This window comes from Balaenoptera ricei, chromosome X, assembly GCF_028023285.1.
Source record: "Balaenoptera ricei isolate mBalRic1 chromosome X, mBalRic1.hap2, whole genome shotgun sequence".
NCBI lineage: Eukaryota > Metazoa > Chordata > Mammalia > Artiodactyla > Balaenopteridae > Balaenoptera > Balaenoptera ricei.
In genome coordinates, this window is record NC_082660.1 from 33448837 (window position 1) to 33473587 (window position 24751).

At 36.2% G+C, this 24751-nt stretch overlaps 1 protein-coding gene across 1 annotated transcript in view; it reads left to right on the plus strand.

Annotated features, from left to right (window-relative positions):
• The window catches only part of CFAP47 (cilia and flagella associated protein 47), a 487004-nt gene that overhangs the window by 171365 nt on the left and 290888 nt on the right, over positions 1 to 24751 (plus strand). Inside the window, 2 exon segments of the mRNA XM_059910362.1 lie at positions 12836 to 12917; positions 13823 to 13951. Coding sequence (XP_059766345.1) covers positions 12836 to 12917; positions 13823 to 13951 — 211 coding nt within the window.

The following is a 24751-nucleotide window of genomic DNA, read 5'->3' on the forward strand; positions in this document are numbered from 1 at the left end:
GGAGTAGCAATTCTCATATCAGACAAAATAGACTTTAAAATAAAGACTATTACAAGAGACAAATAAGACACTACATAATGATCAAGGGATCAATCCAAGAAGAAGATATAGCAATTGTAAATATTTATGCACCCAACATAGGAGAACTTCAATACATAAGGCAAATGCTAACAGCCATAAAAAGGGAAATTGACACTGACACAATCATAGTAGGGGGCTTTAACACCCCACTTTCACCAATGGACAGATCATCCAAAATGAAAATAAATAAGGAAACACAAGCTTTAAATGACACATTAAACAAGATGGACTTAATTGATATTTATAGGAGATTCCATCCAAAAATAATAGAATACATTTTCTTCTCAAGTAGTCATGGAACATTCTCCAGGATAGATCATATCTTGGGTCACAAATCAAGCCTTGGTAAATTTAAAAAAATTGAAATCGTATCAAGTATCTTTTCTGACCACAACACTATGAGACTAGATATCAATTACAGGAAAACAACTGTAAAAAACACAAACACATGGAGGTTAGACAATATGCTACTAAATAACCAAGAGATCACTGAAGAAATCAAAGAGGAAATCAAAAAATACCTAGAAACAAATGACAATGAAAACACGACAACCAAAAACCTGTGGGATACAGCAAAAGCAGTTCTAAGAGGGAAGTTTATAGCAATACAATCGTACCTTAAGAAACAAGAAACATCTCAAATAAACAACCTAACCTTACAGCTAAAGCAATTAGAGAAAGAAGAAGAAGAACAACAACAAAAAAACCCAAAGTTAGCAGAAGGAAAGAAATCATAAAGATCAGTTCAGAAATAAATGAAAAAGAAATGAAGGAAACGATAGCAAAGATCAATAAAACTAAAAGCTGGTTCTTTGAGAAGATAAACAAAATTGATAAACCATTAGTCAGGCTCATCAAGAAAAAAGGGAGAAGACTTAAATCAACAGAATTAGAAATGAAAACAGAGAAGTAATAACTGACACTGCAGAAATACAAAGGATCATGAGAGATTACTACAAGCAACTATATGCCAGTAAAATGGACAAACTGGAAGAAATGAACAAAGTCTTAGAAGAGCACAATGTTCCGAGACAGAAGCACGAAGAAATAGAAAATAAAAACAGACCAATCACAAGCACTGTAATTGAAACTGTGATTAAAAATCTTCCAACAAACAAAAGCCCAGGACCAGATGGCTTCACAGGCAAATTCTATCAAACATTTAGAGAAGAGCTAACACCTATCCTTCTCAAAGACTTCCAAAAAATTGCAGAGGAAGGAACACTCCCAAACTCATTCTATGAGGCCACCATCACCCTGATACCAAAACCAAAGATGTCACACAAAAAAAGAAAACTACAGACCAACATCACTGATGAACATAGATGCAAAAATCCTCAACAAAATACTAGCAAACAGAATCCAACAACACATCAAAAGGATCATACACCATAATCAAGTGGGGTTTATCCCAGGAATGCAAGGATTCTTCAGTATATGAAAATCAGTCAAGGTGATACATCATATTAACAAATTGAAGGATAAAAACCATATGATAATCTCAATAGATGCAGAAAAAGCTTTCAACAAAATTCAACACCCATTTATGATAAAAACTCTCCAGAAAGTAGGCATAGAGGGAACTTACCTCAACATAATAAAGGCCATATATAACAAACCCACAGCCAACATCGTTCTCAGTGGTGAAAAACTGAAACCATTTCCTCTAAAATCAGGAGCAAGACAAGGATGCTCACTCTCACCACTATTATGCAACATAGTTTTGGAAGTTTTAGCCACAGCGATCAGAGAAGAAAAAGAAATAAAAGGAATCCAAATGGGAAAAGAGGAAGTAAAGCTGTCACTGTTTGCAGATGACATGATACTATACATAGAATATCCTAAGGATGCTACCAGAAAACTACAAGAGCTAATCAATGAATTTGGTAAAGTAGCAGGATACAAAATTAATGCACAGAAATCTCTTTCATTCCTATGCACTAATGATGAAAATCTGAAAGAGAAATTAAGGAAACACTCCCATTTACCATTGCAACCAAAAGAATAATATACCTAGGAATAAACCTACCTAAGGGGACAAAAGACCTTTATGCAGAAAACTATAAGACACTGATGAAAGAAAGATGATACAAATAGATGGAGAGATATACCATTTTCTTGGATTGGAAGAATCAACACTGTGAAAATGACTCTACTACCCAAAGCAATCTACAGATTCAATGCAATCCCTATCAAACTACCACTGGCATGTTTCACCGAACTAGAACAAAAAAATTCACAATTTGTATGGAAACACAAAAGACCCCAAATAGCCAAAGCAATCTTGAGAACGAAAAAGGGAGCTGGAGGAAAAAGTGAACCCTCTTGCACTGTTGGTGGGAATGTAAATTGATGCAGCCACTATGGAGAACAGTATGGAGGTTCCTTAAAAAACTAAAAATAGAACTACCATATGATGCAGCAATCCCACTACTGGGCATGTATCCTGAGAGAACCATAATTCAAAAAGAGTCATGTACCACAATATTCATCGCAGCACTATTTACAGTAGCCAGGACATGGAAACAACCTAAGTGTCCATCAACAGATGAATGGATAAAGAAGATGTGGCACATATATACAATGGAATAATACTCAGCCATAAAAAGAAACGAAATTGAGTTATTTGTGATGAGGTGGATGGACCTAGAGTCTGTCATATAGAGTGAAGTAAGTCAGAAAGAGAAAAACAAATACTGTATCCTAACACATATATATGGAATCTAAAAAAATAAGTAAATAAATAAATGGTTCTGATGAACCTAGGGGCAGGACACGAATAAAGACGCAGACGTAGAGAATGGACTTGAGGACATGGTGAGGGGCAAGGGTAAGCTGGGACGAAGTGAGAGAGTGGCATGGACTTATATACACTACCAAATGTAAAATAGATAGCTAGTGGGAAGCAGCCGCATAGCACAGGGAGATCAGCTCAGTGCTTTGTGACCACCTAGAGGGGTGGGATAGGGAGGGAGGGAGGGAGACAGAAGAGGGAGGGAATATGGGGATATATGTATACATATAGCTGATTCACTTTGTTATACAGCAGAAACTAACACACCATTGTAAAGCAATTATACTCCAATAAAGGTGTTAAAAAATTTTTTTTTAAATAAAAGTTTTGTTCATATAAAAAAAAAGTGTCAGGGGAGTGTTGGTAAACTTATACCACTTCCTCTGCCTACATTTGCAGTATCCTTGTCCACTGGAACTCTCCACATCCATAGGCAGCCTTATTACTCCATCATCCATGCTCCTGTACCACTAAATAGCATTTGTTACTTGTAGTTATTTATGTAATGTGGTTAATATATTTTGAAATATCATATTTTTATGTTTCTTTTCATGTGGAATTTACTCCATAGTTGGCCAGAGGTGTTCAGCTCCTTTAGCAGGAATGGGGATGAAGGGTAAGAAGAGGGCACTTATAGCAGGAATGCAAATGAAAGTTTCAGTGTTCATTTTTTTTTTTTTTTTTAATTTCCAAATCAGAATTTTTCTGTCCCTAGCAATACTGTGGTCTTAAAAATTAGACATGGTACTGAACAAAATATTTTTTCTTTGCGTCTTAGGCTCTCACTGTCATGTCAATAGCCAAAACTGGCTTAAGTTTCTTGTGGTTGGAAGGGATATAGGAGTTTCAAAGTCACTGAAGGTGACTGAGTTAAGACCCAGGCAATCTTTTATGGAGCCTGACTAAATGAGAGGGACTCCATTGAATAGGTAGAAGAGTAGGAGATGGCTGGCTCTGCAGCCACAGCATTAATGAAAAATATATGATGACTGGGAAGTGGCTGAGTCAGTTATGAGACCCTCTTGGTCCTGGGTGGGACTAAGAGGAGAGACTCAGGATCCCTATCTCAGGCCTCAGTATCAGATGGCAACATGTCAGTAGGCTCCAGGTAGAGAGGGGGCATTTCCACAGAGACTGAGGATCCAGAAAAGTAGTGACAGATGCATGTACAGACACAAGAGCCCGTCTCCCCTACCTCATGAAAGCCCACTGCAGGGCTGATCCATGTTCTGAGAGGCCTTAGACAATTTGGAGATCCCTTCTTTATAAAATAATATCAAATTCTAAATACAAAAATTACATACATAGCTTTAGAAGAGGCTCATAAAAGTGAGGAAACCTGAAGTTGAAGCTTTATTTAGTAGAATATAAATCTGCCTCTTCCCAGATGCCATCTTGTTGGGGGGATGGGAAGGTCTGAAATTTTGACTATTTATCCCATTTTGACTATTTATCCCAAAGAACAGAGTTACTGTAAAGAGACTGTTCAGGTTAGAAGAGACTAAGATATGTGAAGATCCAAGTCTACATTTCCCCCTGTTCCTCTACAGCCAGTCTGGGTGGGAGAATGAGGAAGATTCTGTTAAGGAAAACAGCACAGCTGTGTATAACAATGTAAATTATTTTCAACACCACTGATTTATTCATGAGTCTGGTTACCCCACTAATTTTTAAGCATGCTGAGGACAGGAAGCACATCTCATTCATCTGGCATCTCTAACACCCAGAGTCATTGATAACATGGAATGTGGCCAATGTTCATTAAACATTTATTTATTAACATTGTCACTCACAGAGCTTTCGTTTTTGAGCTTATGTGGTGAAAGAAATAAAACTTTGAAATTGGATCTCAGGACAGTCATAAAACAGGAATATTTTGTGAAATATAAAAATTAGGGGTAAAAGAAGAAAAGGTAAAGGATTTGCATTCTAGGAGAGATTCCAGTGAGAGAGGGTCAAGTTGGAGAAAGGTGGGGTATGTACTATGAATGTCATACATTGAACATTATGTATAATATTAAACTATAAAGTCTTAAAAATAACTTTAAGTCATTTATTCCATAATACCTATATTAGTTTGCTAGAAAAACCATAACAAAACACCACAGACTGGCAGCCTTAAACAACAGAAATTTATATTCTCACAGTTCTGGAGGCTGGAAGTGCAAGATCAAGGTGTCTGCAGATTGGTTCTCTTCTGAGGCCTCTGGCTTGGCTTGCAGATGGCCGTCTTCTCTCTGTGTCCTTACATGGTCTTTCTTATGTGTGCACACCCCGCTGGTGTCTCTCTGTGTGTCTAAACTCCATCTTCTTATAAGGACACCAGTCAGATTGGATTAGGGCCCACTCTCAGGGCTTCATTTTACCTTAATCACCTCTTTAAAGGCCTTAACTCCAAATACAGTTACATTCTGGAATACTGAGGGTTAGGTTTTTAACATACGACTTTTGGAGGTACATATTTCAGATCATAACAATGCCATGTGTCTTCTATTATTAAAAAATATATATAAATTGGGTGTTATATTTTACAATAAATTTTATATTGCTGTATTTGAAATAATATGCTTAATGTTTCCTGTCTTTTGTGCCTGTTATAGAATGAATTGTGTCTCCCTAGAATTCACTTGTTGAAGCCCTAACCCCCATTATGACTGTATTTGGAGACAGGACCTTTAGGATGTAATTATGGTTAAAGATGTCATAAGGGTGGGACCCTAAGCTGCCTTCTTAGGAAGAGAGGTCTCACCAGAAACTGAATTGGCTGGCACCTTGCTTGTTCTTGGACTTCTTGCCTCCAAAACTGTGAGAAAATAAATTTCTGTTGTTTAAGTTACCCAGCCTATGGTATTCTGTTATGACAGCCTGAGCAGACTAATATATTACCTAACATCCTTTTATATAATTTCATTTGTTTATAACCAGTAATCATTTTTATGATGTGATTTTTATTTAAAAAATAAACTTTTTTGATTTGTATTTTTCATAATATAAAACTCAAAATAGAAGCAGAATATAAACATCATATACCCTTCATTGAAACTGTAAAGTAGGATATCACATAAGACTGCTATAACTGTTACTTTCTAATTCCATTGATTTTTTTTTAACTTCGGTTAACATTTTACTGTATTTCCTTCAAGTCAATTTTATGCATATTTATTTCTTAGTTGAGATTCTCTTCTAAACATATTTTAATCCTGCTTTTTTAACTTAGCATAAACATTTCCCTGTTTTGTTAAAAACTCTTCACAAACATCACTTTTAATTACAAAGAGATACCGTTGTTTATGGAACCATTCCCATTCTGTTGGACTCATTGATTTTTAAACAAATTGTTCATACACCAAAATAAGTATACTTAGAAAAACTAACCCTCTTCCCTTTATAAGTATTGGGTTGGCCAAAAAGTTCATTCGGTTAAGGACTACATTGTTCAATAAAGTTCTTGGTGAAAATGAAAAACGTCTATTTTTACTTAAAACCGAACAAACTTTTTGGCCAGCCCAATAAATTTATTTCCATTGATTTCACTTCTTTTATCTTTAAAAACTTTATATCCTTCTTACTTTTGCATGACCATTATAGTATCTTATTTAATGGAGTTTCATCTAAGAATGGAAATATTTCAAAGCAACAGCATAAGAAGTGATTCTGGAACAGTGCAGTGAAGTGGATTAAAGAGCATGACTTTTGAATCAGATGCAGACTTCAATTCTAGCTCTTTTGTACTTTTGTGACTTTGTACAAAGTACTTAACCTGTTTAAGCTCCAATTTCAATATCTGTAAAATTGACAATGATAATTCTTAAACTTCTTTGGTTGATAAAAAGTATTAGAAATAATAAAATGTGTATTACATGATGCATAGTAGATTATTATTATTAATTTAAATAAATTATGATCTATGGCTTTCATATGCCAAAATGTTTTCTTAAATTATTCCAGTGTGATAACCATTAGTGGCATACTGAAAACTGATTCTTGTGATATTATTTCACGAAATAGAATATTTTAAAAATCTGTTATATTAGAAATAAATGTTGTTATAAGAATGCCAGAAAACCAGTATTTGTCAAGTGTGTCTTTTATTTTTATTTTTAAAAAATTTACTGAAGGGGGTGGGATGAATGGGGAGATTGGGATTGACATATATACTCTTGATAGTATGTATAAAATAGATAACTAATGAGAACCTACAGCACAGGGAACTCTACCCAGTGCTCTGTGATGACCTAAATGAGAAGGAAATCCAAAAAAGAGGGGATATATGTATACGTATAGCTGATTCACTTTGCTGTACTGTGTAAACTAACACAATATTGTAAAGCAACTATACTCCAATACAAATTAAAAATAATAAATAAACTGGAAATGAACCCAAAGATCATCTATTCAACCCCACTCACTTTTCACATAAGGAAAAGACTGTATTTTTCTTTAGAAAATAAGATCTTAATAGAAGTTAATGGCATTTTACATACATATTTAACAAGTTTCTAAGCGATTACTCTAAAGAGACTTCAATTTGGTGTTTTTTTAACATTACTTTTTCATATGAAAGTTATTATTTTCTAAAAAATTTTTTTACTGAAATATAGTTGATTTACAATGTTGCGTTAATCTGTGTTGTACAGCAAAGTGACTCAGTTGTATACATATATATGTGTGTGTGTATATATATATATATATATGTATATACTTTTTCATATTCTTTTCCATTATGGCTTATCACAGGATATTGAATATAGTTCCCTGTGCTATACAGTAGGACCTTGTTGTTTATCCATCCTGTATATAATAGTTTACATCTACTAATCCCAAACTCCCAATCCTTCCCTCCCCCACCCCATCCCTCTTGGCAACCACAAGTCTGTTCTCTATGTCTGTGAGTCTGTTTCTGTTTCGTAGATATGTTCATTTGTGTTGTATTTTATTTATTTTTTAATAAATTTATTTATTTATTTATTTATTTTTGGCTGCCCTGGGTGTTCGTTGCTGCTTGTGGGTTTTCTCTAGTTGTGGTGAGCGGGGGCTACTCTTTGTTGCGGTGCGCAGGCTTCTCATTGTGGTGGCTTCTCTTGTTGCAGAGCATGGGCTCTAGGCGCACAAGCTTCAGTAATTGTGGCTTGCGGGCTCTAGAGCTCAGGCTCAGTAGTTGTGGTGCATGGACTTAGTTGCTCTGTGGCATGTGGGATCTTCCCGGACCAGGGCTCAAACCCGTGTCCCCTGCATTGGTAGGCAGATTCTTAACCACTGTGCCACCAGGAAAGCCCTGTGTCGTATTTTAGATTCCACATATAAGTGATATCATATCATATTTGTCTTTCTCTTTCTGACTTACTTCACTTAGCATGATAATCTCTAGTTCCATCCATGCTGCTGCAAATGGCATTATTTCATTCATTTTAATGGCTGAGTAATATCCCATTGTATATATATCCCACATCTTGTTTATCCATTCATCTTTCAATGGACATTAAGGTTGTTTCCATGTCTTGGCTATTGTAAGTAGTGCTGCAATGGACATTGGGGTGCATGTATCTTTTCAAATTATAGTTTTGTCTGGGTATATGCCCAGGAGTGGGATTGCTGGATCATATGACAACTTTATTTTTAGTTTTTTGAGGAACCTCCGTACTGGAGGTTTTCATAGTGGCTGCACCAATTTACATTCCCACCAACAGTGTAGTAGGGTTTCCTTTTCTCCACACCCTCTCTAGCATTTATTATTTGTAGACTTTTTAATGATAGCCATTCTGACTGGTGTGAGGTGGTACCTCACTGTAGTTTTGATTTGCATTTCTGTGATAATTAGCAATGATGAGCATCTTTTCATGTGCCTGTTATCCATCCGTATGTCTTCTTTGGAAAATTGTCTATTTAGGTCTTCTGCCCATTTTTTGATTGGGTTGTTTCTTTTTTTGTTATTCAATTGTGTGAATTGTTTGTGTATTTTGGAAATTAAGCCCTTGTGGGTCACATCATTTGTAAATATTTTCTCCCAGTCTGTAGGTTGTTGTGTTTTCATTAGATAAAATGGGAATTTTATTTAAATTTTTATGAGTTTAAAATAGAAAGCACAAGACTTTTAATTTTACCACTTCCTACACTTGGTCCTTAATGGTTCATGCGATAAATTAAATGCTCCAATTCAATAAGGCAAAAATTCTAATGGTCTTCTTGTTTTACAAAGTTCGTTGTGCTTTTAAAATCTAATGGAGTATTAACTGTGAACAAAAGAAAGAAGTTTCGTTACTTAAATAAATCCTTATTGTTTGTGCATTATAAAAATCAGTTTTCTGATAGCATCATTAAACTCTATGGTCCTTGTGATCGTCATGTTATTCTTGGAGCATTATTATTGTCACAGCTCCCAGTAGTGTTAACATTAACATGGGTGGTTTCTGTTTTGACATTTTATGGTATGAGGATGCAGGTATGGAAGAATGATTTTGGAATTAAAGCCAGGCTATTCAAATTTATTGCTCTTTTATCAGCAAATACATGCCTATCAGGATATGTTGGCTGTGATAAAATTCTTCAACATTTAGAAAGTGACAGTATGGTTAATAAAATTGGGTTGTTAATCCAAGATATGTGCGTATGTTTCATTATGGAAGTAAATGTATTAAGGTTCAAAATAATCATAAATGTTATTAGCTTTCCCATTTAAATTTGATGTGAGTGAGGAGTTCTGTACAAGTGAAATTATATGTTTTACACAGTAAACGAGAAAGTATAATTTTGCAGATTAAGTTTAGAATTTAATAACTCATTTCAATTAATTTTCTTCTACTCTGTAAACTCAGAAGAAGGTTCAAATAGAAAACCTAGCATAAATGTAATCAAATGTAAAATGTAATCAAATCAATTATAAGAGTCAACTCTATAAAACTACTAACCACACATAAAATCTATTGACAAAAGATAATTGTAAATATTGTCTTATCGTTTGATGAAGTTAGGCCTTGAGATATATTCAGAATGAAAAGAATGAAACAAGTCTCATGTAGAGGAGGAAAACGAATTATTCCTTTACCCTTCTAAGTTCTTGGCTAAACCCTAAGAATAAAAGATTAACAGGAGGAAAAAAACCATACTCAATTACCTATGTAAGTAGTATGGTAGCCTCAGAAAGATATGACTCAGAAGGCAGCCAGAGGATTGAGGTTTATGTGCAGTCCTGACCTAAGGTGAACAGGGGTCTAAGGCTTCAAAGGGTGGCAGGGGGGTGGAATTTACTGGAAGGTGAGAGGAGGCAATGTTTGGTAAAGAAAGATTGCCCTGCCAGATAAGTCTCCTCAGTGGAAAAGTTATCTGTAGTAACTTAAAGGGGATGCAGGCCCCCTTTCTAATGTAAATTTGCTTTACAAATGTAGATTTCCCTTACAAATGGATAACTTCTACTCTGTTTTCAAAGCTTCTCCTGTCTCTGCAGTTTCTCCAAATAATTGGTATGCCAAAGAGGCATATTTTAGGGTGGCTTATTCTGCTACCCCTCACTTCAAAGCAGCCTCTGTAAAGTGCTGTTAAAGAACAAAATTCAGCTGAGTAAATTTTAAATATCTTCCTGGCTTTCAGCAATTCATCAGTCAGCATTCAATCTAGCAGATAGAAAGGAGCTCTGAAGAGGTATAAAAGGCAAGAGATTTTTATAGGCAGAAGGGGGCAAGAACAGGAAGTTGAACTGAGGCAGTGAGAGGGAACAGAATATGTCACCCCCAAATGTCCCCCTTTGGCGTGGGGATTGTTTTGAGCTAATGGCAATTGAGAACCAGCAGACTCATGAAAAGCATTTTACGTCTCCTGTAACTGCTTAAAAGAATTTAGATAGGGGGCCTGTCCCAGGAAGAGAGCTGTTACCAGCAAGAACTTTTTACAGCAGAAAGACTTATTTTCATGGCATGGCAGACATTTGTTTACCAAACACTTGTACTTCCCATCTTCCCGTGAATTTTCTTCCTCCTCTTTGAAGCCCCAGATCCCTACCCCCTTCTCCTAAGCTCAGCATAGTATGTAAACCTCAACTGCCTGACTACCTTTGAGTCTTCATGTCTTTGTGGGGCTCTCCTAGGTACGTAATTAAATTTGTTTTTTTCCCCTGTTAATCTGTCTTATGTCAATTTGATTACTCGACCAGCCAACGAATTTAGAAGGGAAGAAAGGAAAAGTTTTCTGCCTCTACAGCAAAAAAAGCAGATTGGTTATTCCAGGCTTACTTTACTTTAGGGAATGGCAGGTGTCTGTCAGGCAGATAACGTAAGTAGTGCTGATCAGGCGATTCCTGATTGACTGGTTTAAGATTCCATTTCTGGGAGACGCAAAACTGTAAGAAGTCTTGATTTGGTGAAGTGGGGCTTAGTATAAGCAGCTCCATTTTGGACCTGTTGTCTTGTCTTTAACAATGCAAAAATGCATTCTTTGGCCTCAATTTGCTACTGAGGGCCTACTCTCTGCTGAGCACTATGGAATACTCAAATGAATACTGTGTGGTCTCCCTCTTCAGGAAACTCTCAGTTTAGTGGTTCCCTGATAGTTTTCCTTAGGCTGTCAGTTGCATTTGATAGAAGCAACTATTTCCTCTTGAGATCCTGTCTTAGCTTTGCATGCAAGGAAGTATTCCAGTTTCTTCATAAGACTCTGAGCTGTTTGTTTTACCTCTAGGATTTCAAGTTAATGGACATCATCTCATTGAATTCTTACATAGGCTTTAGTGCGGCTACTTCTGCTAAGGAGTGGTGTACCATTAAAATTAGATTTTATTTAAACCTATAGTAATTCCAGTGTAATGAAGATACACAGGAATAATGCAAATGCAGATGGGAAATGCGTCAAAATCAGAGAAGGAATGATGTTTGTTTTCCAAACAAAGGAGCTTTATGTATGCAACATGATTTCTTCCACTAGCTTTGACTGGCCCAGGGCCACAGCAAACTTAACAATTCTGGAACCATGCTGTCTGCTCCCACTCCCACAAACATGGCCTTCCTCTTCTCATTCATCTGTGCTATCTTTAAGGTTTGAGCTTTCAGAGTCATCTTTCTGCTTTTTCTTTTTCCCACTTTTCACTAGTTACAGGACTGCAAACTGCTGAGGGTGTTTATAGAGTTAAGTACTAGATCTGGCATTCTCTGTTAAATGCTTATGGTAAATTCTCTGTTAAATGCTTACGGTAAGTGGCCTTCTCTGCGCACTCAATGAGTTAGCCCTAAACACCCAAATCCAAATCCCCACTGGAAAACACTCCTGCCAGATTTGTATTAGATGGCTATAGAGTGATTCTGGTGGTAGTGGACATGCATATGAAGACTTCGGATAAAAACATTTCAAGAAATATGACAGTGAAAAAATATATTTTAAAATATAAATTATATACATGTATATGCTATTACATGTATATAATAATATAAATAGATATTTGCTGCTTCAGATACTATAAATTTATATAATCAAAGAGGCCACAATTTTTGGATGTTCTCTGGAAAAATAGGCAATGGATTATATTACATTGGAGTTTTCTATATTCAGGCATACGTGGTGATAGGCATTCCATGAACATAGGGTGATTAATGATCTATCTAATAGATGTTCTATTGTGTTCAAACGTTTTGCAGGTATTTTTCAGTTTTATAATATTATAACAACAATAAATGGTCTTGACAATAGGGTCCAAGTCATATAACTGTCTGTGTCCCATTAACATGTAAAGGTAGATGTGTATGGTTATAGGCACTTAGTAAGTTCTTTCTCATTATTAATCCTCCAAAGGAAACATTATATGCACATTTCATTGTTAAGGAAAGTTTTAAATTAATTGTATAAATTTTAAATTTGAAAATTAAAATTCAATACATATATAAACTATGACATTGAAATAATTTTATCGAAGTTCAAATGCAAGTAATAGATCGATCATATTATGCTATAATAATATGTTTTTTTCTTTTTTTCTTTTAGTGCTCAAGGAGCATGTATTTCTCATGTACTGCCAGAATTTCTGCTTGAACCAGAAGATTATAAGAAGTGGATTGAAATTACAGTAAGGGAATTTAATTTCTTGGAAAAATCTGCACTGTTATTGAATTTACTGGTTTTTGGTCTTTGTTAGATTTTATTTTAGAATCTTTGATTTTTTATTTATGAAATATCCTAAGGATTATGCCTCTCTGGACAGTATATATTTGTATTTGTCTAAAAATCTCTGTGGAGTTCCCATGCAGAAATGATTACATGGTTTCCTTAAATATACAGGTAATTGCTTCTTTTAAGGGATTTAGAAATAAAGAATGATCTGTGCTTATTTAAATTTTTTCTTAAAATACATCCTTAGACTATATATCTTTCAAAGAAAATACTGGTTTATTTTCCCTGCCACTTGCCACTTCCTTTCTTTAGTTTTAGAGAAGAATAGGGAGAAATTAAACAAGATATTCATTTTTTTTTCAAATTATACAATTCATTTTATGAAAACCTATTGAGAAGAGGAATTATCTTGAGAAGCCTGTAGGCTTTGAGGCAACGCTCCTTTAGTTGTGGCACTGTTACTATAGTCACCACATGACATTAGTAGAAGAGCCAGGGGCCTGTTCTTTGGCAGTCTGCTGAGTTCCTGTGGCTTCATCCAAAGGGTGTGGCTCTTTTGGGGGTTCAGAATTCAGAATAATTTTGCATCTCATTCTACCACTTCTGCCACAGAGTGAGCGAGTAGGTACATTGTTTGAATAAATCTACAACCTGAAATAGGGGCTATGAGTTCCAGAAAGTTACCTGTGTTGATAGTTTCTATTACTGGCACATGGGGAATTAGAGATCTGGATGAGTGGGAAAAAAAGACATGTAAAGGTTTTGAAAAGAAAAAAATTGTATGCTAACTAAGTAGTTAAAACTTTGTACTTACATTTGCCTTGCATTGTAATTAACGTTGTGATATTTTATTTCTTATAGTCTTCCACTAATACCTTGCCCAAGTTTTCCAATATACCTAAGGAAAAGCATTCTATTGTTATAGATATTACAAAGTTTGAAGCCTGGAGTAAATGGGCATGGACAGATGTATTCCTTCAGACTTACCAGGTAACTTTTCCACTTTTGTTCACTGCTAGGGGTTTTTTTTGGTTGATTTATATGAATAGTGTAGTAGTTAAGGTATAGGTAGTGCTTCTATAAAAGATTAAAAAGCACAGTGGCCCAAATAAGATAGAAATATTATTTTTCTTTCTCATGGAATTGTGGAGAAGTGGTTTAGAAATAGTGGGTGTCTCTTCCATCCTCAGTACTGGACTTTCATTTCTGGATCAGTTTCTCAGAACAGGGAAGAGCAGGTTAAAGAGTAGAAGACAAGTAAATACCTTTTAAGGATGTCATCTGAAAAATACATCATTTCCATTTCACCTTCCATTGGGCAAAATTTAGTCATGTGACTGCACCTAGCTTCAAGGGAAGTTGAGAAATGTAGTCTCTAAAATTGGTAGGTACAGACATATTCTGGTACATAAAAGGAAGGATTAAAGAATAGATGTTGGGGGACTTCCCTGGCGACCCAGTGGTTAAGACTCTGCGCTTCCAATGCAAGGGGTGCAGGTTCGATCCCTGGTCGGGGAACTAAGATCCCACATGCTGCGTGGCGTGGCCAAAAAATAAAGAAAGAAATAAAGAAAGAAAGAATAGATGTTGGTGAAAATTATGGTCTCTACCTCTAATGCTTAGTAGACTCTTGCTATAAAGTTATCCTGGAGAGATATTTACTAGGAATCATACAGCTATAGGTGAGACCAGGTGTTGATGAGATCCTCCAGTTTGCTTCATGTTAAGTTCCATATTTGGGTAGATTAACGTAGCATAAATTGCACCTTCACACCCTATATCTTTATTGCTTAAACAAGTCCTGGTTTCAGTCTTTGAAATCATTCCCTAGGTTTCCAAATATGGCGCTGTGGATCTTGCCCACTAAGACCAGTAGAGGCTTTTGCTCTGTCCTCATAGATTACAACCACAGATAGGGTGAACTGTAGGATAGGGAGTTGAAAGAAGGAAGAAGTCAAATAGAAGCAGCAATTAGTCACTCAAAGGAAAGGATAAAATGAAAATCTAAATAGTGAGTAATATATGTAAGACTTTTGTCACAAAATGCTTTTTAAATGTGATCTTGTTTAGTCTTCACAACCAGTAATATCCCCAGTTTAGAAATGTGGGTACAAAGGTTCACATGCATACATACTTTCTTCCAAGATCACCTGATTTCGGCCATATAAAACCATCTGATGTAGGTAAAGCTTATTTCTTTCTTGTTCTCCGCTGGGGCCCAGGAGCCCAGGTCCCTCTTGCTGGCACTCTAAATCCTCCACTGCAGCCAGCCACCCAAGCCTACCCTCTGGCGAGGTCCTTCTGCGGCTTGATTCCCAGTTACTCCCCCTCTCTACCTTTTCCCAGTAACCTGCCCTGTCTTTCTTGCTGGATGTCAAGAGGAGAAATCCTGTATATTTTTAGTAATTCCCAGAAGAATGTATGGGGGAATTTGTGACTCTCACCCAAACTTAGATTTGGGAAAAGACAATTTTCTTCTTTTCTTTCTTAACTCCAGGCTGCCTCCTATATAATTTTGTCTACTGATAAAGAGGAGCACCTCCATAACAGAAGAGCTGCACATGTCCTAGTTTATGGACAAGCTAGTACTAATCTTGGTTTGTGGGCTTCATTCACTCACCCATTCACTTATGCGCTCCTGCATGCCTTCATGTATATGTCTCATTCATTTAACCCATTTTCCCCAACCTATAAGTCTATGAATTTAGATACCAAGTATCACTTGTAAACTCAGAACTTAATAGTGTGTCAGCTACATAGTAGGTGGCTCAACAAATATTTGTTGAATGAATTTATTCAACAACTATTATGGTCCAGGTACTATACTAGGTTCTGGGGGTATAAAAGTAAACTTGATATAGTCTGTCTCTTCAAGGATTTTGTGTCCTGGAGTATGTAAGCAACTAAATATATATAATTACAGGGAAGTATGACAAATGTTACAACAAGGTAAGCCCAAAGAACTAAGGATGAGTGGACGTAGAGCGGAACCTAACTTTCCTGTGTCTTGGAGAAGGTTTCTAGGAAAAAGGTAGATTTAAAATGAGCCCTGAGCAATGAGGAGGGTTTGGCAGGCAAGGTGGGGCATAGATTAGAGAGAAAGACAGTACAATTTGTGTGAAGGAGGTGGTAGGTGAGTTTTATTGGGGGGGTGGGGCAATAACATTTTTCCAGATAAAGGGAATTCAGTGTGGAAGTGCCTGTGGTTTGATAGAGCATTGTACGTTCTGAGAAATAAAAACAGTATGGCTGTGGGTAAGAGGAGTGGACTATGAGCCCGGTCAGAAATTAGACCGTGGTTGACTTCATAAGCCAAACCAAGGCATCTGGACTTTATGGATTTTAGCACAAGGTCAGTACAGAAGTCCTGAAGGATTTTAAACACAAGGTTGATATGATCAGTTTTGCATTCTAGAGAAATCACTCTGGTACGGTGTGGAAACTGTTTGTGGATTGATTTACAATGTTATGTTAGTTTCAGGTGTACAGCAAAGTGATTCAGTTTTATAAATATATATATATATTTTTTTCTTTCTTTTTCAGATTCTTTTCCCTTATAAGTTATTACAAAATATTGAGTATAGCTCCCTGTGCTATACAGTAGGTGCTTGTTGGTTATGTATTTTATATATAGTAGTGTGTATATGTTAATCCCATTCTCCTAATTTACCCCCCCCTTTCCTCCCCTTTCCCCCTTGGTAACCACAGGTTTGTTTTCTATGTCTGTGGGTCTATTTCTGTTTTGTATATAAGTTCATTTATATCATTCTTTTTTTTTTTTTAGATTCCACATATAAGCAATATCATGTAGTATTTGTCTTTTTGTCTGACTTTCTTCACTTAGCATGATAATCTCTAGGTCCATCCATGCTGCTGCAAATGGCATTATTTCATTCTTTTTTATGGCTGAGTAGTATTCCATTGTATATATGTACCACATTTTATCCATTCATCTGTCGATGGACATATAGGTTGTTTCCATGTCTTGGCTATTGTGAATAGTGCTGGTGCTGGGAATGCTTGTGGTAGTAGGAAAGATGAGAAAGGGGCAGCTTTCATAAATATTAGGAGTAGAACTCAGTAGGAGTTGGTGAATGACTACATCTTATAGGGGTGAAGGAGACAGAGAAGTCAAAGATCACAATGGGTTCCTTGCTCCGGTGACTGAGTGGAATTTGATCCCAGTCACTGAAATACAAGACAAGGGATGATAACAGGATTTTGTTTGGGGAAGACAAAGGGACACAGCAAGAGGGCATGATGAATTAATTTTGGTCCTACTGTATCATGGTGCTGTGTATGATTACCAGGTGGGTTGATCCTGTAGTCAGGAGGTTGATCTGAATGGTAGCACGTGGTTGAGATTCTTCACTGATTCAGTGACAAAGTCATAGGCATGGATGATTGCCCAATAGATCACCTGTAGAACTGTGTTTCTCCATATATTGTGTCTAAAGCATGGGTAGCTCTAGGCATTCTACTAAATCAGTAATGGATTGACAATTTGACTTAAAAAAAAAGCAAGCAGTGTTGTTGAGATGAGTTTTACAAGTTAGAAATAGAAGATTGTGATTTTCACAAGATTGTGATTTTCACACAAATCCCTTTAGGTTCTAATTGTCTCTTTCCTAGAGGTCATTCGTGCATTTCAGGAATGCCTTTGTCAGTTCTTCTTTGCTAATAGTTTTAATAAGAGGATATAGCTTGTCTTAACCAATTTGATTTTGTGTCATTTGTGTTACTTTTGCTTGTTAAATTTACATGTTTAATTGTTGCTATTTTCTTTCATTATATTCCCAATTCACAAAAATGTATTGATGGCTAAAAAAATGGGTGATTGAAACATAAGGGAGGTGAAAACAGTAAAAGAAACACTTAAACTCAGAATGCTGTTCTAAATGTAAATTATAAATAGGGCTCTCATGTGGATATAAAGGATGAATATGTATGTGCTGAAAGAAGTGAATGTGATAATTTTATACAAGAATCTGGAAGAGAAAAAGATGATCAGAAATAAATATCTCAATAATAATTTTAATTAAACTGTTTATTCATTTGTTCCCAGTGTATTGTCTATCAGAAAGGTTTTTTTTTTTTTTTTTTAATAGTGGCACAGTTCTGTCAAATATATTGATATTTTTAAACAAAGAGCAACAATCTTTCTGGTTAATTAAACACATTTTCCCCATACCAGTTTAAATTCTCCCTATAATAAAATTGGAATATTTGTTGCTAAAGGAGGTAAGATATCAATTCTACTGAATATTTTAAATGAGCTTCAATAAAATATGATTGGCGAGAAAGCATAATTGGTGAAGTTCTTTTATTAAATGGATTTGTAGGATGTCCCATAATGTCCCTGGAATGCAGTGTGGAAACACGATTATTCTCACAGTTTATTTGGATTTAACCATGTATAGGGAACATACGAATAACTCTTTGCACATCTGTAATAATTATATAGTTGCCCCTGGGTATCGGGGATTGGTTCTAGGACCCCCCCACAGAAACCAAATGCTAGGATACTCAAGTCGTTTATACACAATGGCATGGTATTTGCATATTACCCAGGCACATGCTCCCATATGCTTTAAATCTCCCATATACTTAAAATCATCTCTAGGTTATTTGTCATACCTAATACAATATAAATGCTCTGTAAATAGTTGTAAATACAGTTTAAATGTTTTGTAAATAGTTGCCAGCGTGGGGCAAATTCAAGTTTTGCTTTTTGGAATTCTGAATGTTTTCTGTCTGTGGTTGGTTGGATCCAGGGATGTGGAACCCACAATGGGGAACCAGTGTATATGGAGGGTTGACTGTATATGAAAGAAGTATATGATAACATTTTCTTCTCTTTATCAGAGTAAAGCCCATGCTTTATGAGGAGTGATTCTTTGTTATTTAAAGATTAATTTGTAAGGTACGTGGAGAAAATCCATCAGTGGTATATATTAATAGAGAATGAGCCATTGGTCACAACAAGAAAAGGTGTCACAAATGAACCCTTATTCATAGGGAAATGTGGGATTAAAAATATGCTTCTGTTCTGAATTCAGTGTAAAAAGACATAGAAAAAAATTGTAAACACTGTCAAAGTAAGGCTACTGAATTATATAAGTTTATTGTGATCTCTGTGAATTCAACATCCTTCTTTCCAATGTTGAGATGTACTAGTTATGCAGGGATGGTCGCTCTCATGCATTTTTCCAATGGGAGTGAGATTAAAAATAATATTTTCATAGCACTGATGTTTTCTGTGTATACCATTTCCATTATTTTAAGTGGCTGGCTCAAATGATGCATCAAATGATGCTTTCCATGTCTTGGATACACTGCACATATACCTATAGGATTTGAATATCATGGTTTTTGATGTGGTACAAATCACTAAGCATTAAGAGTTTGACCGTTTCCAAAGATTTATTGGAGAAAAAAATGTATCCCGTTGTTGAAAGGACAGATAAACTGAATATGATTGTGTAGTTTCTGTACAGCTGAATTGATGAATGGGTGCTGAAATCCAGTCTACATGCTGCTTTCTAAGACTGGGGACCCTGGTCTAAGCTGTGTCTCACCAAAGTTGGGGGTGGGAGCTCTTAATTTAAATGCAGGTACCATCAGGACATCATGCTCTCAGAGGGACTGCCATTTTCTAATCTGCACAAAGACACTATAAGTTTATTCAGGTCCTGGGAATGAAGGCTGAAGAAAGTCTTCCCCAAGATGAATGCTATTGAGGAGTATTATACTATTTGCTTTAATGTTATTTTCCAAGTTTAGTTTTTTTACCGTCTGCTTTTGAGTGTGATATGCTCATCAACCACCTTAGCATTTGATTAGTATTTGAAAGTAGATTTTAAAGAAAAATATCTCTATTATTTCTCATTTCATATTGGGCCTGACTGTCCATAACAATCAAAATGGGCACCCATTCTGTTAACTTATGATTATGAGTTATGATTTTCTCATTTAGTGGAAACAGAGTAAGAAAAGAAACTTACTGAATATATAAAGTGATACAGAGCTGAATATATTCATCATCTTGATAAATGTGTATAACTTGATAGAGATTTAACAGTATCATTCATCTCACTGATATGAAGCTATAGTTTTTCTCATTACTACCACTAACAAGTATTTTAAATATTGTGTTGAATCCTATTTTTTGAATTACGAAAATTGGTGGTCTGCGTGGTTTCTTAATGCAAATTTAGTGGTTTATAGAGGATAAAATTGGGATAAACACAGCTATAAAGTGAAAAGACAAGACAGCATAGGTTAGAAGCCCAGTGTCAAAGAAACCCATTATTTAAATAGAAAAGGAAGAGAATCCTGCAAATGAGCCTGAAATAGGCAAAAGGATGACAGTAACACTTTATGATATCATGAACAAGTACGAAGGAGAGCCTTTGAGGGAGGATGTGGTTAACAGCATCAGATGAAATTGAGAGGTTGCTTAAGATAATGATTAAAAAACTCTTCTGTTATTGGACAGCAAAGATGCCAAAAGACTTTCAGGGCATGGTGGTAGTGATGAGTTAGGGAAGGTCATTAGGTGTGCCTTGGTTTGATGAACAAAAGGAATAAATGAAAGTGGAGACAGTGAGGGTAGAAATCTCTTTCAAGAATTGTAACTGGTAGAGGGAACAGAAGAATCAAGGAGAATCCAATTTTGGGAGAACTCTCTAAAAGCTGAGTATAGTGAGCATGTTTTGATATGGCTGAAAAGGAATTGGTCGGAGGGAGAAGTTAAAGATCCTAAAGCTAAAGAAGACAGCTGATGTAGGACAGTAACAAAGAAGATGAGAAAGGCTGGTGTCTAGTACAAGAGAAGGGAGCGCTCATCCATTGTGGCTGTAGAGGAGGAAGAAAAGTGAGTGCAAATGCAAGAACTTTTAGACACGTGGTAGGACACTGACATGTTCTCATTAAGATGTCATCCTTTTGCTCTTTGACATAGAGATGAGGGATTTTCTGAGAAAAACTAGCATATAGGCTGAGAGGGGAGGAGGTTTGATAAAGATGATTAAGGAGTCAGGAGCCACCATGGATAATGTGAGTGAGAAGACAAGGGAAACGGGGATTTTTCTGGGCCTGCAGACTTCATCTTTCACTCAGGCACAGGTGCCTCTCAGGTTTCCTGGAAGCCCTGGCAGTGACCCCCTGGATGATGCTGTGCACTGCTGTAGAGCTGAGATCAGATCGATGCCGTGTCTTCTACCACCGGAAAGCTCCCCTGTAGCCTCAGTCTCTTCTTGGAGCTTTCTCTCCACCTCCTGTCTTAACTGAAACTTGCATCTTCTCCTCAAAGTCTCTTCTTTTGTTGTCCTCTTTAATAGGGGCTGTTGATGAACAAACTTGAATGCTTTTTAAAAAAATTTTTCTCTCTTCCTTTCTTTTTTAAAAAAACATTATTGTTTTCTTTTTTGTAGTTCTTACCTTATGGAATTAAATTATATTTTCTTTACAACACATTTGTGATCTTGATAGTATTTAGACTTAAATGACAGTAATAAGTTTTGTTATGGTGATAAGCATTTATGGTGTATTCAAACATTGTTTATTATGTCCTTCCACTTAAACAATCTGATCAGTGGAAATGTAAACTTCTAAAAGTTAAATCTGATCTGATTCTTGCTGATTCCTACTGAAAATAATTGTGCCCCAAAATATTTTTTTGAATTAAGATTTACTACAATAATTTGTACACAGGTTAGAACATTCAGTGAAATTGTAACAGATTAGTAAAATTAAAATTTGAGCTCATGTCATGATCTACATTTTTTTTTTAATGAGTCAGTACTTCACATTTCTTCATTTCTATTCTATTTATTCATTATGAGACCAATCTTTATTTTAAAAATATTGTTTTCTTTAAACGTGGTCTAAACATATAAGAACCATTTCCTGGTGGAATAACAGCTTGAATTTTAGATCAGGAAGAAACACTGACAAATGCAGGTGTGATAGGCCTTATTCCTTGGAAACTTTGGAAAAGGAGTTAAATTTGGTAGCATTTTTTTTTTCATTCTACTTTTTATACTTTACCTTTTTTAAAGATTTTGCAATTCAACCATTTAGGATTAAATATCTTTCTAAATATACTTTAACTAGAGATTGCATTGTTGCATTTGCCATGTTTCTATTTCTAAGTACAGCAACTGGCTTTGTATTATGTACTCAGTGTGTAATAATTGAATAAAGGAGTAGACATAGGCCTTCTTTCCTCTTAAATAGAATATGGTTTGAAATGGTTGAAATATTTGTATCACCTCAGTATCCAGTATAGTGCTCCACAGGACTGTATACAAGCCTATTTCTCCTCTAAGTGGTGCTGAGATGCTTGGATTATTATTATTTTTTTTTTTGTGGTGGGGGGCTGAGTTGGGTCTTCATTGCTGTGCACGGGCTTTCTCTAGTTGCGGTGAGTGGGGGCTACTCTTTGTCGTGGTGCACAGGCTTCTCATTGTGGTAGCTTCTCGTTGCAGAGCACGGGCTCTAGGCGCACGGGCTTCAGTAGTAGTGGCACTCAGGCTCAGTAGTTGTGGCTCGCGGGCTCTAGAGCGCAGGCTCAGTAGTTGTGGCACACGGGCTTAGTTACTCTGTGGCATGTGGGATCTTCCTGGACCAGGGCTCAAACCTGTGTCCCCTGCATTGGCGGGCAGATTCTTAACCATTGCACCACCAGGGAAGCCCTTGGATTATTTTTTTAGCTTTTAATAGTTTGTTTCTTTATTCACATGTCATATGACTATATCCTCTCGCTTTTTATTACTGTTATCAATGCATCTACTTACACAAGTTCCTTTTCCTAGTACTTGTAACTTTTTTGTGGCCTAAGAAACCAGATATTCAAGTTTATTACTTTTTTTTCTATAAAATAAAAGCAAATAGGCACTGCCTTAAAGTACACAAACAGGTTTTTATAAATTAAGTGGAAAAAAATTAACTTATAGACTTTGAGACTTCACAGATTGTAGCTCAGAATATTTACATATGTATTATGTGCTTGCTGGCTTGCCTGCATGAGGTTTTCAGAGGTAGCTGAGATTTGGATAGTGAGTTATTTACTGCATGTGCTCTGATTTTCATCTTTATTGCAGCACAATAAAAATCCATAGTAGATATGATTTTTTAAAATCTACTTTACAGACATACTTAAGGATGCTCAAGTTCTTTAAATCCTTCAAGAAAATTTCCCTCTGTTGATCACAAAGATTATGGGAAGACTCAGCTCATTGCTAACTGATCGCTAATGCCTAACGTATCCCGGTCCATAGGCAAAAATATATTGGAAGTGTTATCTTTTGCATAGTCAGTCATATAGGGCCTACTCTGCTTCACCAGCAGCATGGCCTTGGGTTTGGTTTGACAATCAAAAGTGGAAAATACACTGGACTTCACATAGCAACATGTTAACTTAGCTTTAAGGAAGTGTACAAGATAAGTAAAAAAGAGAATGCACAGTAACAGCAAAGTTGGAGGGCTTATCACTCATATCGTCACTTCTAGTGTCCCACTCACTCCACACTCAAATCAGAAATGTACACAAAGATGGAGCCCTAGTGGCCATGGACCATTTCAATTCAGGGAAGCCTTCAGTCTGAGGTCCTTTCCATTTTCTAGTCATGCAGCACACTCAGGGTGATGAGTTTAGGGATGGAAAAAATTTCCCTTCTTCCCTTCTAGGTTCTTTAGCTGGTCCAATAATTACATTGATATAAGACAAACAGGAGAAACAAGTTACATACATACAGAAGCCCCATGAAAATATGAGACAGTCAGAAAGTTGAGGCTTATATGCCATCCTGAACTAAGAATAAGGGGGTAGGGGTCTGGGGCTTCAAAGTGGGGGAAGACAATTCACAGGAAGATGGGAAGAGCAAATGTTTGGTAAGCAAATGTATAGGCTCCCTATCGAAATTCTTTTAGGCAGTTAAGGGAGAGGTAAAAAGTTTTTCCTGAGTTTGCTGGGTCTCAGTTGCTTTCAGTCAAAACAATCCACATGCAAAATTGGCACATCTTGGGGTGACTGTATTCTGTTCCCCGTCATGACTAATCATTCATTAACTGATACAAAGTCTTGAAAATGATGTCTGGGTGCTTGGTCCAGTACACCAATCCTCAATTGGATTCTCAATTAACTCGGATCTGGCATACTCCTATAAGTTCCTGGAGTTAATGGAGTAAAGAGACTCCAACCAAGTGTTAACCATCAGGCATCCCTAAATCTAAAATAATCATCATAAACTGGCTATTGATTCTTTCCTTCTGATCAATGTAGGCTGATTCGAGATGATTCTTCAGAACAAATCAAACTATCTGAATAGTCTAAGAAAATGCAAAGATTTTTTTATGGACAATGAAAAGATGAAAATTGTCATCTCTATGTCAATTGGCAAAATAGATTAAAATAACACATAATTTTAAAAATCTGTCATTGAAAAACATTAAGTCACATGTAATAGTGAAAGTCATGTGGAACTAGAAGTGCATATGACAGTGGTTGGATAGCACTCAATATATGTAATGAAAGAATGTTACCGAGTCCAAGCTCACTCTGTTTACCGCACGATAGGCCAATAAATCGGAGATGAGGTGTTGAGGCAAGGAATACGACTTTATTTGGAAAGCCGGCAGACTGAGAAGATGGCGGACTAGTGTCTCAAAATTACCATCTTACAGGGGGTCTGGATGCCAGTTTCTTTTATAGAATCAGAGAGGGAAGTAAAGTAAAAAGGCAGAATAGAGAGGGAGAGGGGGGAGGAAGTAAAGTAAAAAGGACCA